The 20,639-nt window shown below is 41.3% G+C and overlaps 1 protein-coding gene across 1 annotated transcript in view; it reads left to right on the top strand.

Moving 5' to 3' along the window:
- Positions 1 to 20,639, top strand: part of pde4ba (phosphodiesterase 4B, cAMP-specific a) — a 211,951-nt gene that overhangs the window by 33,168 nt on the left and 158,144 nt on the right. Inside the window, exon 2 of the mRNA XM_004553843.3 lies at positions 1,573 to 1,667. Coding sequence (XP_004553900.1) covers positions 1,573 to 1,667 — 95 coding nt within the window. The remainder of the gene's footprint in view (positions 1 to 1,572; positions 1,668 to 20,639) is intronic.

Here is a 20,639-nt window from a genome sequence, read left to right as displayed (position 1 = left end):
TGGGGGATCGAACCGGCAACCTTCCAGTTACAGACGAGCTTCCCAACCCCCTGAACCACGGTTTTGGCTTTCCTCATATTCCAAAACGTGCTTTGTCTTTTCGCGATTACTGTCACTCGACATAATTTGCAGATGATATTTTTCTGCTTAACATCCGACTGCTTAAACCCAAACCAGGTGCATATGAGCAACATCGCACCTCCTCCTCCCCACGTGTAAGCTCCATGCTTGCAGCCGCTGCGATGCTTTCGACCAAAACAGGTGCAGCTTGATGACACCATCAACATGCGCTATTGTGGTAGAGCGGTATAAGCAAAACCTCTACCGTTTGCCAAATTCATATCGTTTCTACCGCCCACCCCTAGCTGGAGCCTATCCCAGCTGACTTGGAGTGAGAGGCAGGGTACACCCTGGAGTCTGTCAGAGGCCTAACACATAGACATACGCAACCATTCGTACTCACATTCACACCTACGGGCAATTTAGAGTTTTCAATTAACCTAACCCCACTAACTGCATGTCTTTGGACTGTGGGAGGAAGCCGGAGAGAACCCACGCAGACACGGGGAGAACATGCAAACTCCACACAGAAAGATCCCGGCCTGATGGTGGAACTGAACCCACTGTACTGCATTTATATTTTAGAATTTAAAGCATCATTTTGATTATAAATGGTAAATGGCCTGAATTTGTATAGCACTTTACTCAATCCCTAAGGACCCCAAAGCGCTTTACACTACATTCAGTCATTCACACACTGGCAGTGGGTGTCAGTGCCCAGTGTGCCCTGGGGCGCACTGACAGAGGCGAGGCTGCCGGACACTGGCGCCACCGGGCCCTCTGACCACCACCAGTAGGCAAACACGGGGTTAGTATCTTGCCCAAGGATATTTGGCATGCAGCCAGGAGGCAACCTGGGATCGAACCACCGATCTTCTGATTAGTGGCTGACCTGCTCTGCCACCTGAGCTACAGCCACCCCATGATTAAAGAGCTTGCTCATGCTGGTGGATTAACGATTAAAGAAACATAAAAAGTGATTTAGGTAATTATCAATATTGTTAAATTAGAGAAGCTGTGGCATAAACCTTAAACCTCTGTGGTGGTCTAATAAATTTGTTAGACGCGATCTGTATCTTGTCTCTTGTAAGAACTAATAATCTTGTTCATTTCATCCTCCTTCAACACCAAATTCCAATTTCAATGAAATTTGAAAATTGGTTTTATTTGTTTTCTACATGAGTCAGATTTTATTGGAGGACTGGGGAGATTTTGCACATTATTGCATGCTGGTGCTACTGCGCTGATGCATGACACTCATAGGAGCAATATTGAGGCTAGGCTGTTTCGACTGCTTTGCTTTATTTTTCTCAAACAAAGATGAGCCTGAATCCTAAACTCATTGTTGGTGCATGTGTGTTTGTGTACAGGTGACAGGCACAAGCAGTAAAAACATGTTTTTTCTTTAAAAAAACCATGATCTCTGAGTTACTCCTAATAAAATATAGATTATTATAACTGGATGTTTCCAGAAAAGACGAAATGATAATTCTCTCTATTTGTCTTTTCCAGGTTTGCACGTGAAGCTGCTGTGTTTGGACAGCACGAGAGATACTTACGGAAAGATGAGGAAGAGCAGGAGTGTCCTCACAGTCTCTCCCAACAATGTAAGTTGGCATGTCCTCAAAATATCTCAAAAGGTGCGCGATAGTTTGCATATAACACGCACGCCAGGCATTTATCAAGCAGCTTATGACAGCTTGTGTCACTGCAGGGTTCACTTACCTTGTGAAGAATGAGCTATAATTGCTGTTTGGGGTAGAGACCTAACAAAAGACAGGTATTACTGTGGTTATTGGTATTTGTGACAAAGTCACGAATCAGATTTCAATTTAGAGAAAGAAAAAGAGACTGATTAACAGACAGAGAAAATACCAGAGTCCACAACAGCTTTATTGAAGAGTGAGGCTCATGAACAGTCGAGATGGCGAATGAACAAATCTGCACATGTTATGTACCAGAGTTTCCATGTAGTTATAATCTTTGTTCTTAATGCTTTTAATGCCCCACTCTGTGCACGCTTCCCTGTGTTTTGGCAGCTCCTCTCTGCTTTGCCGTCTCTCTCCTGTCTCTCCTTTGTTAGCTCCGTAGCTCCCATTGTGCGCTCATCTTTTCTTCAACTTCCAACTCTGAGTTTGTTCAGGCTCACAGGCATGTAAAACTAATAACTCACAGACTCACTCACATCCTGCAAATACAGCTGTTGCTAATAAACTCTTCCCCTGACTGAAATATATGGATGGAGACCCCTAAACTTGCTCTGGGAAAATATCTGGAAATGCAACTATGATATAGTGATGTTATAAAATTAAACCAGTTTTTGAAGTTGAAAGAAAAATCCAGGTCATCGTTAAATATGGGGAAAAAAACCCAACCTGATACATGGGATGCAAATATGGAGCTTTAAAGCTCTCCCTTTCTCCATTCCACCACAGTCCATTTGCATTTGAAAATCAGTTGAGTTTACTTGTAAGACACGGTCCTGGGACGGAGCACGTTTAGCACCTAAGCAATTACACAGTACACTCGTACTGTACAGATAGGCAGATTCATTTTGTGGCTGTGGGTGTTTTTTTGCTGAAACATTTCATAGCTGAAGGTGTGGGTGTGCATTACTCAGACTCTCTGAGTCTTTATCTGTGTCAGTTTGAAAATTGTGTGCTTTACTGCTTTATCGAAATACATTTGAGTTCTTGTTAGACTTCCAGTGAATTACATTCAGGAACACAGCGTGGGGAGGAGGGAAATGGATTCTGGGTGTATAAATATTTAATAATATTATTGGGAGACGTATTACTGAAATGGAAGACAAATGTGAAAATGAAGAACAAATGAAACAGCTGTCGGCTTTTTTTTTTTCTAGGCTGATGAAAACTGGGCAGTCTGTAATAATTGTCCACTGAAATTAAAACTGAAGTGTCCATCTTTTATTCTTAGATTAGCATCATTGGGATGCTGCATATGCAGCCACAGTAAAGCAACAAGTCGTCATAGGCACGAACGTCAATCGCAGCCGGTGACCAAAGATTTCAGGAGGTTTTTGCCGACCGGTTAGGGAATTCATGTTTTTCCCGAGCATGAGGTGGTTACCACAGGTTCACTGACCAGTCTGTTGGTTAGTGACTGGGACTTTAGAAGTAATTTTGCCATTATTTTCTGATGGTTACCAGATAGTCTAGTTCGGTGTTTTTGGAGCCACGGCACATATTTCACATTAGAAAAATCACACGGCACACCACCACCAAACAAAAATGTCACAAAAAGCATGTAGGGGTGACGTGGGCCCCCGGGCCACGAGTTTGAGACTCCTGCCATTGATTGTCACACGTCCAAAACGGCAAACAGGTTCATATCACATGGTTGATGGTCATGCGTCCACAAAACCTCAACAGAAACCATATATCCTTGTTCAGTATCACCACATATGTGTCTTATGGTAAAGTAGGGTTGCCAACCGTCCCTTAAAAAACGGAATCGTCCCGTATTTAGAAACAAAAGCACACGTCCCGTATTGAGCTAATAAGGGACGCACTTTGTCCCGTATTGAGCTAATAAGGGACGCACTTTGTCCCGTAATACAGTGAGAATCAAAAGTAGTCTATAAATGTTAATGGAATTAACGCTTTGTTGGAAAACATAATTCCCAGCCCCTCTCCTGCTTTGTGACCAATGAGCTGACAGCACACTTATGACAATTCGAGTATGACAATTCAGATTACCGCTCGTCTCATTGGTCGAGGAAAGGTCGCTTGCGGAGAAAATACCGGAAGACAACAGATGACCACAACAAGAAGCATGGCCAACAGGGAAACAAACGCCGACACTGCGGTGCAAGTCTCGGACGACAGTACACCTAAAGCTGGGCAGACACTGTGCGATTTTTTTCAGTCACGTTATTCAGCTCCTGCTCAAACTGCACGATTGACTCGCAGGGGTTAGAAGTTGGTAGGTCATGATGCAGGGTCTCACACTATACCGCCCGATGCTCTGATGCGACCTGAGTGCTCACACTGTGCCTCCATAAAATGAAGGTTATAACAGAAAATCTGTCGCTCTCTCTGTCTTTCACTCACACAGACACGCACACCACCACCATCAACTTTGCTAAATTGCTAATGAAAAACATGATCATGCAGCTGTGAATGAGCAGCAGTGTAAATCCAACTATTTTCACGGTTGTTGTGGTCGTGATAATTTTGTGATGCCACATCGAAAAGGCTCGGATGAGCTTTCCAAAGTTCTACAAGTTGTGCCTCCATCACTTGTGTCCAGATCACACGCTGCACAGCCGTGCTGCTCCGTCTTTTTCACCGACGTTTACGTGTTTGCGCGTGAGCAGTGTGAGCGGCTCACGAGCGATTGATGATCGGGAGCTGCTCAAGGTGTTAATCGCTTCTCGTTACCCCACGTATACTACACGATGCACGATGAAGGCCAAAATCGGGCCGATCACCAAATCGGTCGCACGACTCAAAAATCATCTCAAAATGGGCCAAAAATCGCACAGTGTAAGCCCAGCATTAGAGCAGCAATGTTTGTTTCCCTCAGAGAAAGGAAAAAAAAGGCTGCAAAAGTACAGGGAGGAATGGGAAAAGGAAAACACCTGGCTGGAAAAGGTCACCATAACACCTATAAAGCGCACTGCACTGTGTGCCGGCGCACTTTTTCCATAGGCATGCTTCTAATGGTGGGCACATGAAGAACATGAGGGGCGTGAAAGCTCTGGGAACCCTTAACCAATTTCTTGTCCACCAGGCCACGGCAGAAGCAGATATGGTATGTAAACACTGGTTTGTTTTTTAAACCCTCTGGTTAAGGTTCAAATGGGCATGTGCAATGAATATCAGCGCTATGTGGCCAGAAGTGTGATAATATAATTTATTTTGTGTAATAAACAACTGCAAGGATAGATGATTACAACAAATAGATCACTAATACATAAAAGTAATACATAGATGAATAATGATGATGAGTTATGATGCGTAATCATGGGAACAAGTGGGTTTACAAACAGGAGCAGCTGATTAGCTTTAGAAAAGCTGAAATAATACCTCAACTGAAGCCAAATGTACTAAATGTGCATAGTTACAAGAATATTTTTCGTTCTATTGCTTTCTATTAATTTATATAATTTTAAGTTAAGCAGGACAGAGTTCTTTTAAAGAAAGATTTACTTATATTCTCAAAAGTTAAGCATGACAGGCTTCTGTTTAAGAAAGAGACCTGTTTTACTGTGTTAATGTTGTCATTTTGAGCTAAAAATAAATGGCTAAATGATCATTTGTTTCCCATATGGTCATATCACAAAGAATATGCATCTGCTTAAATCAAATTCAAGTCAAATGGTTAAAAAATAATTTCACACACACAAAAAAGAGCTACCACACTGGGAAGGGTGAAGACAACTGGGTTGCCCGGCCCTGGCCACGAGGTGTCCCTTATTTATTTTTTCAGGGAGTTGGCAACCCTATGGTAAAGTACTGCTTGGGTAATGGGTAAGCTGAAATATAGAAATTATATAAATGTTGTGAGAGAGCTCAGAGCAGTTACCTCCTGGTTTTAGTTTTTATGCTAAGCTATGCTAATCACCTCTTACCTGTAACTTTAAAGTTGATGCCCTGACATGAGACTGGTATTAATCTTCAAATATCACTCTTCATATGTTTCTAGGCAAAAAGTCCAAAAAATGTCACCAGAATCAGTTCAGGTCTGAAGTTGTCGTGTATCATCAGCCGTGTTCTTACAAGTGAAAACGCTCATATTTGGTTAGAGGGTGCTGCGTGAAGCAGAATTCATGTAACCACGTTTTTGTTCATTTTAGTAGCTCTTTTGCTAAACGGAGCAATTTTAGATTTGCAACCAGTGACCAACAAAAAACAAACGGACAGTAGAAGATGGTGCTGTGTGTAAGATGAAGGGCGACTGTTTAAAAAGTTCAAATGAAAGGAAATGAGTTAAACAGAGCAGAGAGAACCACAACGATGACTCATGTCATACACGTTATCCGGTTGTTCAGTGATGACGCGACGAATCCTACTTCCGGGTCTAAAGTAGTCTGCGTTTAATATGGCTTTTGTGTTGTTAACATGTTTAATGTTATGTATTTTCTTCTATTTGATCTCAAAAAGCTCCTAAAACAGTCAGTGATCACTGTTGACCTCCCTTTATTACCGCTAATCATTTATTTAAGCTCAGTTTTTAAAACCTTAGGATGTAACTACAGCCCAGCCCATGCAGCAGTATATGAATGACTAACCTCGTATTGTGGATGGATTATCTCAGTTGTTCTCCTGGCTGAAGTTTGGTCCTTTTACAGCATCCTGCCATGCGATTACATTTGTTCCTGACCACCGAGAACACTCACGTTAACTTTTATCGAGTGGAAAAAAAGTTAGCTTGTTTATATTATGCTAACATAGCTGTGTCGCTAGCGGTCACGTAACACATCATTATATAGCAGCTAGCCCAACTTCAGTAACCCTACAAACGTCACTGCTGTTTAGTTTTCAGTCTTCATTTATGCTGGAAGTGATAGCAGAGCTGTACGTTTTAATTTGTTTCCAAAACCCGGCAGTCAGGACATGTTATATTGTATTTAGATAGAAGCTAGCGAGCTAACTCCCTGCTAACTTCTAACTCCGTTAAATGTCATAAATTCCGTTTTCATGGATGCCTGGATGTTAAACTCAATTGTTACACCTGGTAGAGCAGAACGCTGATCATTTTATTAAAGATGAAAGACTTTAGACAGTTTTTCAACTCTCAGTAATGCCATAGTGATCGTTTGATATATGGACCTGCAGCAGAGTTTAGACCCAGACACGGCTAGTGACGTCAGACTGAACAACCGGATTGTTCCATTTATTTCTGACACTGCCCCCTGGTGACAGTACACCGAAACAACATGTAGACCAGTCATTTTCAAACTGTGGCACGCGGGCTCCCTCTAGTGGTACGCGGGAAATCTCTCAAAAAATGTTAAGAATAAATAATACTCCATGTTCTGATTGAGGGATTTCTGAAAAGTTCAAACGTACAGCTCTGCTATCACTTCCTACATAAATTAAGACAGACAACTAAACAGCAGTGACGTTTGTAGGGTTACTGAACTTGGGCTAGCTGCTATATAATGATGTGCTACGTAGTGGCTAGCTACACAGCTATGTTAGCATAAACACAGTGAAGCTGGAGGATGAACGCTAACTTTTTTCCACTCGATAAAAGTTAATGTGAGGCTGGCAGGATGCTGTAAACGGACCAAACTTCAGTCAGGAGAACAACTGTACCACAATACAAGGTTAGTCATTAATATACTGCTGCATGGGCTGGGGCTGTAGTTACATGCAGGGTTTTAAAAACTGAGCTTTAAAATGAACAGTGGTAATAAAAACCGAGAGAGGCCGACAGTGATCACTGACTGTTTGTAGAGGCTTGTTCAGATTAAATAGAAGAAGATACAAAGCATTAAAACATGTTGAAAACACAACAGCCTTAATAAACACAAAGTAGACTGGCCCCGGAAGCAGGGTTCATACGTCATCACTTAAAGACTGGCGATCCCACCTGCTGTGAATGTTTTAATGCAGTACAGTTGTTATTATTATCACATCATGTTTATGACAATTAAAATAAATATACTATTGTACTATAATGTAGGTCATAAAGGTGGTACTTTAAGAGCCATATATTTTATGAGGTGGTGCTCATTGTGAAAAGTTTGAGAACCACTAAAGTAGACGATGTTCTGGAAAGCTCTCCGTAAGCCCAGGCTGTAAGGCGTTTGTGAATCAATAAAGTAATGTGTGTTTAGGTGGGACACTCCACTGGATTTTACCTCTAGCCAAAGGGATTTGGTTTAGCTGGTGATGCTTAGCTGGGATTTTACTGGATTGGTGTAAGTGAGAGTAGCTATGCCAGTGAGTGTTTGGGTCATGAAGCTGGAGACTGCAGTGGAGAAGATTGTTGTATGTTTTTAAGTACAGTGAGGTTGGATGCGAGGTGATAGTTTGTGCAGGGAGATGTTTGTGTGTGTGTGTGTGTTTGTTTGTGTGTGTGTGTGAGAGAGAGAGAGAGATTAGACTCTGCTGTGCTGAAGGCTGGACAAATTAAATAATATCTGTAAGTCCCACAGACCTAATGACCTCATTCCCATGCAGATCACAGCTAACCAGTTGTGACCTGATCAGGTCTGTCTCTCCATCTCTCTGTTTGTCTGTGGATTAGTTTAGTGCTTGTCTGTGTGAGTGCACTTGAATGCACACTGCCATTTGTGTGTGACTCTGCATATTTATGCGCACATAAGTGCACACACAGTTAACGGAGCTCTGAGTATTTAGCTGACCTTCAATTAGAGTCTGTTTCCTAGGGCTTACAAGAAAGTGTGCCTGGGCAAGCATCTCTCTCATCAAGTTTCCACACTGTAATATTTCCATTAGGGGATACAGCTATAATTTAACCTTTGAACTTTCTCATCTTGTCCTTCATTTTTTAGTTTGGATTTAAAGTTTTCCTTAAAGCGTGCTGCATCTGAAAGTGTTCATTAATGTTATTAGAGGACTAGTATGTCTTTTCCATAGTAGACTTTGTGGTAAACTAAAGAACATGCACACCACACATAGAGGGGCCCTGCCTGGGTTCAAACCCAGGACTCTCTTGGTGTGTGGCAGTGTTTAGGCCAATAAGTAGTCATCTAATAATCCAATCCAGCGGTCCCCAACCATTTTTTGCACCACGGACCGGTTTAATGTCAGACAACATTTTCACAGGCCGGGCTTTAAGGTGTCGCGGGTAAATTCAACAAAATAAAATGATATGACGAAGACAAAAACGGTGCTATTTTGTAAACATAATAATAAATGCAAATTCACTGTGTAATTGTGTAACTTTATTAGCAGCGTACTTCTGAAATGCGCCAGCAACATCCTCCTCTGCCCCTTAATGCTCTCTGGTCGCTATGGTAACGGGTAAATATTTCTTTCAAAATAAGACACACAACGACAACGTGGGAAAAGACCCGGGGAAACTGAGTTAACGATAAAAATCCTGAAAACCACCCGAGCCTCAACTCTCGCGGTACCAAACGACTCATGGACTGGTACCGGTCCATGGCCCGCGGGTTGGGGACCGCTGAGCTGCTGCTTATTGTGAGTGATTCTGAGGCCCTGTCCACAGGCACATTAGTGTTTAGGTATAAAAAACATAGAAAATCTTTTTTTCTATGATTTTCGTCCCCATATAAACTGAAAACTGAACTTTTCTAAAAGTCCTTCCAGGGTGTAGATTTTTAACAACTCTATTTCTGTGTTTACTGGTAGAAAAAGAAAAGGAGGATTTTGTCTTACAATGGTGAAAAGATCGTTTTATTCTCATTAATGATGCTGTGTTAGGATTCTGATGAACATTTCTATACTGTTAGGGTTAGAGCACCGCTTGTTGCACAGCGTGCTCCCAACAGTGCTTGACATCCTTTAACATTTGACCAAACCTTAATCACAGCTGTGGAAAACCAGAAAACATGAATGACTCGTGTCTCATTCATTAATCATATGCGTGAGTATTTTAGAGAGCAGTGACAAACATTGTTAGTGTGGTGAGGGGCTGCGACAGACCAGACAAAACTCATATGGAAAGATGCTGAAATGCAACAATTGATCATGTGGTGTTTGTCTTTTTTGGTCACTCTTTTTATCACCTTTCTTCCATTTCCCTTTTTCTGACCTTTAACCTCTCTTGCTGCCTCTCTCACTTGTCACCATTTCACGTTTTTTTTCTGCCTCCATCTCTTCTTCTGTCATTGTGGAGAACTCTCACGCTCTCCCGTTCTGGCTGGCAGGCTTGCATTTACACGGTGCGCGGGTCAAACCGAACAGCTGTTCATTCTCCAATCACAGAGCTTGTAAGCGGAGGGTTGAATTTATTTGTCGGCAACAGTTCAATGCTTTCTCTCCGTCTCTTCTTCCAGCCCTCAGTGCTTTGGCCTGCTCTCAGCAGCCGTGTCTGTATCAGTCTTAGCGTACGCTACTCTCCCTCCACCCGCTTCTTACTTTCTCTTTTGTGTGTGTGGTCAGGGGCAGTAATGCTTGTTACCACAGCAACAATGAGTCTTCTCCTGCGGCGCCTTCGGATTATGTGCGCTGTGACCTCGTGCACTTTGCCCTCCAGTCGTTCACGTGGCACTGTTTTAGCCTCGCACTTTGTGGGTCGCTGCATGTCTTTGTGTTAGTTTGGTTGTATTTAAGTGCACTGATTGAGAGTGATATTTAATTATAACCACACAGGATAGTTTTGAATGAGCTCGTAGATCTTTGTCTGATTTTTGTCTGTGTAATGCGAACCACAAATCGCTGCTTTTCGAGAGGGTGGTGAGTATACGGAGGATGTTTCCTCATAAACGGTCGGTGAGGATGGTTTCCAGGCGGATTGCAGTGGATTTCTTGTGCTTTGTTACATCTCCTCGTCTTCTGTTTCTCCGTTAAATTGTCCATCAACACATATTGAAAAAAAGAAGCTGAAATCACTTTAAAAAATGGCCTTCGGCAAATTACACCCAGGATGTTTTGTTTTTTTTCATGTTCACCCTCCGACAAGCTAAATTTATCAGACGTCACGCATTTTTCTGTGGCGAGGGAAAGTAGGCAATTTATTTTATCTCTCGTCTGAGACGCAGGGATCAGGCTATTTCACAGCGATAAAGAAAAGATGAAGATAAAAGAAAGGAAAGCAGGGATAATAATTCACCAAACAGTTTTATTAATATCCGGTCCCTCTGTCAACCTCAGTGGAATATTTCATCACTTTCAGCAGCATATAAATTGAAGCGAATGGTGTTATTAGACCTAGAACGGCCTTTTATTGAGAGACAAAATTATGTCTGTGTTGTTCCGTTAAACACGCAATACATTTTTTATATTCAAAGTAATTGTATATTTCATGTCTTTTTGAATCTGCTGAACCATGCAAGGTTGCAAGTCTGAAGAACAAATAAATGCCACAGACTTTCAGGCTTGTGTATAAATCTGCAGCTGCAAACATTTGCTGTTTGCTTGCATGCACAGGTCTGTGTTTCTCCTTGTGTTTATGCAAAAAGCACGAGCATATTGCTGGAAGCTTTGGTCAGCTGTGTTTTAGAGAATACTAATCAGTTTCTTTCAGATGCTCTTCTATTTACTCTCTGTAGTTGTCTCTCTTTCCTTTCTCTCTGTCTGACTCACCCTTCCTTCTCTGAGCTGTTCCTGCCATTCCCAATGTTATCCTCTCACTTACGTTAGTCTCTGTTAGACCTTTCCCCTGCTATTCCTGATCTACATCCTTGCCTCTCTTCCCTTTCCCACTCTCTGTACGTCCGCCCTTCTAACCAATGGGAGTATGTTTTCTCAGTTCATCTCTTCCTTTGTTTTCTCCTCTTTTGTTTTGTTGACTTGAGCACGGAGGGATTTGAGTGTCAGTGGAGGCGAATGACAAATGGGAAAGATGCCAAGGATGCCCTGTTACGCATTGTGCTTACAGTGTTGGAAAATCCATAAATAACACTCAGTTATGAGTGAAGCATGAGTGTTTTGTTGTCCATTTAACTGTAAAAGAAAGCGGAGGTTTCTTCAAGGGCAGTGCCCTGGTGGCACTAATTGGTAAAAAGTCTTTCAAGGAAGAAAAAGCTTCTTCCCGTTAAAGTGAAACTAAAACTTTACCATAGTTGGAAAACATGACATGGATTACATTTAATTAAAACTATGAAAACAAGGTATGTGTGAAATGCAATGAATGATGCTCAGCATAGTCGTCTTTTTTCTACTTCTTCATTTAAAAACAAAAAAACTGCTCTTATTTTGTCTAGAGGTACAAATCCAGCAGCAGGGGACAGTTATGGAACAAAATTCCTTGCCAATTTGATAGTATTTGAAGAAAATCCACAGCTCAACCATGCTTTTATCCATTTGTCCTTTCATGCATTTGTCTTGTGGCTACAGTAGCACAGGCAGTGACTCATTCCTGAGTGACTGAGTTCTTCGCTTTATCTCTGAGCCCTGACACACTGGGCGAATTGTTTGGTCACTACCGGTAGCTTTGACAGTCCAGTATAGCCACTACCATAAAACACACGAGGATCTCATCTGTAGCCTTAGACAGAGAGTCATATTGATTAAGGAGAGATCATTTGGAAGAACAGAACATGATTTATTGAGATATGGAATTCACTCGAGCTATTTGGTTGTTAGACTCTGATAACCCATCATAGATGGATGGGATCGCAGTGGTTATAGGGATCAGGACCTAAAGGAGTTACATTGCACGAATGAGAGTCTGAAAAGTAGAATGACAGAAAAGTGCTGTAATTTAAAGCACGCAGAAACGAGGCCGATTGGCTCAGAGAAGGCAGGCAAGAAGACGACCGGACTAGAGCAGTGTCGCTAGCATCCAGTTTGACGGTGTGGGGGAAAAAAAGAACAGACCAGCACCACCAATAGAACTGCACTTGAAATAACTGCTTTATTTTTAGGCTATGAGGAAATGATCCATCATTGACGCGATGGGGCCACTGATGGGTTTGTGGCTCTGATTTTCATTTGTGTGCATTTGAAAGAGGCCATCTGCCCAAGCATGGGCAAATCTCCAATTTAAAAAACAATTTAAAACTCAAAACACAGATTATACGGCAGTGAGCACAGGGCCCACTAGAGGACGTCAGACCCCCAGGTTACCCTCGTGAAGTCTGTTTCTGATTGTTTGGTCCGAAACTTTCTCATTAGTGGCCCGCTGGAGGTTATTTTGGAGCTCTGGCAGTGCTCACCCTGCTCCTCCTTGCACAAAGGAGCAGACACCACTCCTGCTAATGGGTTGAGGACCTTCTACGACCCTGTCCAGCTCTCCTAGAGTAACTGCCTGTCTCCTGGAATCGCCTCCACGCTCTTCAGACTGCGCTGGGAGACACAGCAAACCTTCAGGCAACGGCATCCTGGAGACGTTGGACTACATGTACAACCTCTGTAGGTTCCAGTTATCACCTCATGCTACCAGTAGTGACACTGACCGTAGGCCAGGGGTGATTTTTAGCCCATTTTTGGGGGGTAAATGAATCAAAGCACCCCCAAAATGAATCAAAGCACCCCCAAAGATTTCTTAGTTTTTTTGACAATATTTGCTGTTTGTGTGGCACACTGCTAAAAGTATAAAAAGCATACAGTACTTGGTTGAGACGTAACATTTAATAACAAAAGTATAGAAATCCCCCCCCCTCCCAAAATGGTTTGTTCCAGCTCGCCTCTCCCCTGCTCTGGCTCTAGCACCGTTGCTGCCAGAGCGATGGTGTCTGAGACGCAGCTGAGCGGAGGTGGAAGTGCCTGGCTTAAAACAGGACATACTAGCTGCATTTAACCTTCAGTTACTCTTTATATAGTTGGTAGGAGTCAGACCATGTTTCTTTTTAGCTGAAAAACATTACACCAGGTAACCTGCAGTGTTGAAAACATGTTTTCCAACGATGTTTGCTGCCCTACAATCCGTCCTGCTCTGTAGTAAAATCAGCAACATTTGACCGTCCTGTTGCTCCCATTGAAATGTATACAGCCTATTTAAAATCTAAAACTTATAATTGTCCATAGCCTGCTGTTGTTACCACTGTCCTGTTTGAAATGGATACTAACTAGCTAACTGACTGAATGCCCATTAACCTTATAACTCCCGGTGTGTGTGTGTGTGTGTGTGTGTGTGTGTGTGTGTGTGTGTGTACAGAGACAGACAGGTTCATAATGGATATAAGGAAGTTTTTTCAAAAAAAAAAGAAAAAAGGAGCCACATTCAGGTAAAAGTGTAAAATCTAATGATCCATTAATCAGGAATAATGTTGGATCAGTGTTTCAATATTTATATCATTTATTAGATGTTCATGTGGTTTGGTTATTTGCCTTTTGGTTGAAAGTACACTGAGATACACTGAAAAAAATATGTTGTTGGATTTACTTAATTCAATGGTGGACATTTGTTGCACACAGATGTTTTGCTTTGGCAGCAACTTAAACAATTGAGTTAAATTAACACAATTTATTCATGTTCAATAAACCTGTGCAATTTGTGTTGATAAAATGTGACTTAAACATGTTTTGATGAAGTAATTTGAGCTCTTGAAATATTTTAATCCTTCACAATTTTCTCACTTTATCCCAACACCATTCAATAACTTTTACCCAATACTACTTGGTCACTTAAATACTACATGTTATCTTCAAATTACATTTTGCTATTATATTCTAGTATCAAATACACAATTTTCAAATGGAGGCCTTATAACAGATTATATTGTTCTCTTCCAAGATGGTTGCTGGCATCCACCAGTAACCTTTCAAAACAAAATGTCTAATTTCACTGCATTGACAGTAGGTAAAGAATTAAACTGACATTACTCCACTACTGAATCTATATAAAACAGTTAAATAATGTCAGTTCTTCCGTGTTCTCTGGAATCAATCACAGCAAAGAAATTAGACTCTTTCTTTTGAAAAATGTTGGGAAAGAACAAATCAAAACATTCTAGTTAAGGCCTCTGACGTCAAGATTCAGTTAAACAACAATTATAACTAAACAAATTTGAGGTAATGTTAGTTTCCATTAACATTAAATTAGGTTACTGAATTGGCAAACACCTTCCTATTAACGTTACCCATTTTACCCCAATAACTAAAGAAATTAGCACTTGCAGGTCAAAACCTTTATTCAAGAGATGCAAAAATAACATTGATACAGTGACTGTCAAAAATTACGGCACTGATCATACTGTGACATCTTGGTTCAAAACAGCACACTTAGAAATATTCAACGTTCCTTACTTCAACTGAATGAAACTGAAAATACCATTTCACACGACCCATATGGGATATTTAGACTGTATAACTGTTCACGCTACATCTCTTCACTAGTAAAAGAAAGAAAAAATACAAAGAGAAATTTAAAAATGCTGCCAAAATGCTGTACAGAGCAAAAGGAAAAACAAACAACAACAACAAAAACGGCTCGTCCTCATGGCAGTTGCAGAGTATATAAAAATGAACCCTGCGATCTGTTCCTGGAATTGAGCTTCAAAAATGCAGCAGAACAAGTGTGAGATTTAAATGTCCTCTCACCTAGAGCTGATCAGCTTGCATGCATAACAGTGAGCTTTCCTTGCAGGAGCAGTTTTGTCTTAGTTGTGAGTTTTTCTTGAGAGCTGAGTTGCTTCCAACTCCATTACCACCCTTTGAATCACCTCAAAAGTGTAGCAGAGTTGTGATGGGTAACTCATGTTGAAGGAATAAAAATGGTCCAAACAGCATGGCTACTGCAAAGGTCACGTTATCCAGATCTTGAAGAACTACTATACCCTCGATGATGATGCCAACGTCAGAAAAGTCATTGCCTGGTGCATCCTCTGGAGACAGATGTTCATTGTGGTTTTCTCAATCTGTGCAGTGGCCTCAGTCAAGTCCTGGTTAAACACAAAACATTTCTTTAAGATTCCTTTTTAAACTCATCTCTTTTGAATCTACCAGTTCTAATGTTAGAGTAATTTAAACCAATGCAAGCAACATAGTAAATAGCTATAGCCAAAGAGTGGCCTGCCATGCTGCCATTCATGGTCTAACAGAGTTTCTAAGAGAGGGTGAAAAACATAATTTCAAATGCTTTACATTAGTTTTTGTTAGAAAGACACCGGCCCATCAGAAATCCAGGTTTTGTCACTCAGAAGATGTTAGAATTTAGACTTTCAGCCCCACAATTTGGTTAGCTGTTGGTCTTTTTTTTTTCAAACAAAAGCTAATGTAAATATTGGTGGGATTTTCCTTTGTTCACTAGAATGACAAATTTAAAGTTTTTTCACACTGATGTGACCCCTAATACAGGGGTGGGGCCTATATTATATTATACATACACATTAAAAGTGAATCTCTGTCCAAAAAATGCACTGTTTACTTTTTACTCACTATGAGCGTCATTTTTTTATTCCAATCCATTCTTCTTTTGCAGCATTTAAATAACCTTGATCAGATTTGATGGTTTTGTTACAGACATTTCAAAAAAAGTGTTTTGCTTTTCTTTCACAAATGTGGGGATTAAATTGTGTTAAAATGTACAAAACAGTGATGTGATGGGGCGATCGTGGCTCAAGAGTTGGGAGTTCGCCTTGTAATCGGAAGGTTGCCGGTTCGAGCCCCAGCTTGGACAGTCTCGGTCTTTGTGTCCTTGGGCAAGACGCTTCACCCGTTGCCTACTGGTGGTGGTCAGAGGGCCCGGTGGCGCCAGTGTCCGGCAGCCTCGCCTCTGTCAGTGCGCCCCAGGGTGGCTGTGGCTACATTGTAGCTTGCCATCACCAGTGTGTGAATGTGTGTGTGAATGGGTGGATGACAGGTTGTGTAAAGCGCTTTGGGGTCCTTAGGGACTAGAAAAGCGCTATACAAATACAGGCCATTTACCATGTCATGTTTTGAGACGAGGACCCAGGCACAGAGAGACTTGATGAATTTAAGAATCGTATGATTCAATAAAGAAATTTGCAGACTTGCACAGAGATGGTAAAATTATGATGACTGATAACGGAGACGAAGACAACAGACGATGAGGACAGGGAGGAACAGGGGTTTAAATGCACCAAGGAGACAGTTTGAGAGAACTCAGGACAACTGGAGACATTTAAGGATGCAAGGACTGACAGAGACAGGGAAGAAGTCTCATCGTGACGTGTAAAGTTTATCTTGCCTGGCTGGGCAGCTCTCTGGGTGCTCAGCACCCCCAAAGCTCTGATCCTAGAATCGCCCCTGCTGTAGGCAAATGCAAAACTAGTGAAAAACAGTCAGAAAAGATGAGAATGTCAGTCGTCTCCACCTGTAAAACCATGTGTGTTTGGGGGTTGTCTCATTGTTGCCCCTCCAGTGACACCTGTTGTTAATTTCATTGACACCAAAGCAGCTGACACAGATTACCAACCCCCTCTGCTACTTACCTGACCTGCTCCTTTCATTTTAGCAGCATATAAGCAGCTTTTGTTGTCACAGTCTGGCGAGGGCAGACTGTATGAATTGAAAAAAGGACCCAAAATGCAGACTCCAAGGAACAGGGAACAAAACTTGAATGTTAACAAAAGGTGAGCTGTTTAATATGGCTGGTAGAAAAGGTACAAACAAAGGGCAAGGCAAACTGAAGCAAAATTAACACAAACCTAAACTGGGGAATCTAAACAAACAATAAGAAAAACCTAGACAAGAAACTTGGACGCATGGCATGGACAACAGACAACCTGACAATCACACACTGAAAACAGAGGACTTAAATACACAGGAGGTGATTAGGGGAAGTGGAGACACATGAGGAAACAGCTGACTAGGATAAACATAATGATGCACAGGCAAGAGTAAAACTAACCGCATGAGCACAGAACACAAGACCCCTTTTCAAAATAAAACAGGAAACATGCAGACTTAGACACGACAACCAGAACTTGACAATGTAAGACACAGACATGAAACGCATGAAGAGCAGGGGAGATTTAACATGGTTGGAAACACGAGGGGGAAATAATAAGAACTAGAAACACTTAGGCATGATAATACAAACTTGATAACATAAGACACGCAGCATGAAACACGAAGGGTGAGGGGAAGCTTAAATACAGGAGAAGAAAACACAAGGAGTCTAATAACCAAATGAACTTAGATAACCTAATGAACAAAATAAACTCAAACTTAAAACGCTGGGTCAAAAGACCCAGGATCATGACATTTTGTTTTATGGTTACATTGTGTTTCGACCACTAGCGGTTGGCAGCAAGTTCTCTGAAATATTTGTTTATGGTCAAAATAATAATTAGGAGGACGAAGAATGAAATGAGTTGACATTAAGAGCCAGGTAGGAGGCGAGCTGGTGGATGGTTTGGATGATAAATGTTTTAAAATGTTTAAAACAAAGTTGAAATGTTTATCAGGCAGTTCCATAATCTTAACCATGCATTTGCTGGTGCAACTCATTAATTCATTTCATTCAACAGTTATTTTCAGCAGTATGTCTCTAGCATATCTCTCTATGAGTCATACCCAAGCATCTTCTAAGACTGTTGAATTAAAGTTGGAGAAAAATCATTGTCATCATTGAAGGAAACCCTTGCTGTGTACTGTGAATGGTCCAAGGACTTTTTGCTGTGGTACAAAGACATCATGCTCCCCATTATTATAAACATAGGTGACATTAACCTTAGATTTCTTTTTGTAAAGGAGAGTCATAAATCATACAACAGCAGAAGGGTTGTGTAAGGTTGCTGTTTGAACAAATAACTGATGTTGTTGTTTTTCTGTGGGCCGTCTCAAAGGGCTGCGGCACATGTTTGTTGTAGTATTTGATATAAAGGTGGGCGTGACAGGGCTGCATATAAATGTGCGTCTGTGGTTATCTTACTAACAGCTGAGGCTTTGTGACCTTGCTTCTGGGACTGTATTTTTGTGTGTGTGTGCCTAGAGAGGTGAATAGAAGTGTTCTCATTTGTATGATGTGTATCTATGCGAGAGTAATGAACTTGTCACTGTCTCCATACTAAGTGGTCCCAGGGAAACAACGAGGCCACTAGGGTTGTGCTGCTAATGGGCTAATGGACTTCTGCACTGGACCCATCCTGATCACGCACAGTTACACATCCCTCACATACACACTTATTGCATCAGGTTGTATAAAGACAGCAGGTAGCACATGTGGAAGGAACAAGTAAAAGTGTAGTCTCTCAGGCTTTAATCTAAAAATCAGTATAATTGTCAGTTTCCATTGTGAATCTTTAAAATTCAGATGTGTTTTTAGAACTAGAGAAACGCCCAGAAGTTTAGGACGAACTGTTGAAAACACAAAGCAGCAGCTTAGTACATTTTGGCATGTAGACATGGTCAATACAACCTGCTAAAGTTCAAACTAAGTTTTAGAATGGGGAAGAGAGGTGCCAGACAGGCTGGCTTGTGTATTTCAGAAACTGCTGATCTGCTGGGATTCTCTACCACAACCATCTGTAGGGTCTGCAGAAACAGGCTGGAAAAAAATACATATTCAGTGAGGGACCGTCCTTCGGGAGTAAATGTCTTGTGGATGTCAGAGGTCAGAGGACAATGGCCAGACTGCTTCAAGCTTTTTGGAAGGCAATAGAAACTCAAGTAACAGTGTGTTACACAACCAAAGTCTGCAGAAAAACCTTTCTGAATGCATAAAACTCTAGATTGGAATAACGTCTGATTTGAGGAGTCTCGAATTCTGCTGAGACATTCAGACGGAAGGGTCAGAATGGCATGTTAACAAGATGAAAGCACATGTATACAGACTTAAAGTAGTTTTGAGACATCCAAAGTCTCAATAAATGCATCTATTTGTTGCTTCAGACCGCTCAATCGGCATCAGGAGTTTATGAAATGATGGCGAACGAAAAGATTTGGATGGAAATACTGAATTGCAAAAACTGAATAGCATTGTTGTGAATGTTGGGTGGTCAATCAAAGATACGACGGACAAATTCACTCATTATAAAATTGTGCATATGTATTATTATATGCCAGTTAAACTTCATAAAATGGGCTTCGGATCTAACAACGGATCTAACAACTGGAAATGTCCATCAACTATTGGTACTGTTCTTCCTTTATTGTGGTCTTTTGGGTTTTTTGGGAACAAATAATCCAATGCATTGATGAGTGGCTCCATGGGCCTCTACTAGAACCTCCTCAGCTGTGCCTATTAAGAGATTGGACTGTTTTACCCAGCGTATGTCCAAGTGACAATATGGTCTAGCATCGGTGGGCTTCATAACTGCCACCGGGTGAGCCGACCAAACCAGAATTTGCAGAATGGCTGAAGTTGAGGACAGACTCTGGCTTGTTTTAGTAACTGGTGGCAAGGAATAAAACTGCCAAGGAAAGTTCCAGGAATTGTGGTCTGGCTTTATGAAATATATAAAAAAAAAATATAATGGCAAAGTGCCTTTTCCATCTTTTTCTATTTCTGCATCCACTGAGTTTCATAGAATCCTTTATTTGTTCCATTATTTTCTCCCTGCCAGTACTTGGGTACTTTCTCTGATTGCCCAGATTGTAAATATGTTCAGTTTGTCTTGGTTTGTGTTCTGTTTGAGTTAAAATAAAAACCTCATAAGCCAAGTTCCTGTCACCTCGCGTCAGGCATTATCAGCATTGCATGTAATACAGTGTTGTCTGTTTAATGTTATACGAATAAACCAGTGTTAAATATAATATGAAAACGTGTTACTACAGAAGATGTTCACGAATTATTAAAATATGAAAAATTGACATCTGAAGAACTAATAAACTGCGATGGAATAGTGCGACCCATTGGGGTGTGCATGAAAAAATGCAAGCTGTTCGAAAATTCATGACAACTACTTCAATAAAAGTTAAAATCATCCTTCCACTTACCTGAAGATGGGTTGCGGGGGCAGCAGCCTAGGCAGGGAAGCTCAGACCTCCCTCTCGTCAGCAACCTTCTCCAGCTTATCTGAGGAAACATCAAGTCTTTCCCAGGCCAGCCGATAAGTGTAATCTCTCCAGCGTATTCTGGGTCCACCTTGGGACCTCCTCCCA

This window comes from Maylandia zebra, linkage group LG17 (assembly GCF_041146795.1).
Source record: "Maylandia zebra isolate NMK-2024a linkage group LG17, Mzebra_GT3a, whole genome shotgun sequence".
Taxonomy (NCBI): Eukaryota; Metazoa; Chordata; class Actinopteri; order Cichliformes; family Cichlidae; genus Maylandia; species Maylandia zebra.
Note: the sequence above shows the minus strand (reverse complement) of the source record. Positions and strands in the feature narration are given on the sequence as shown.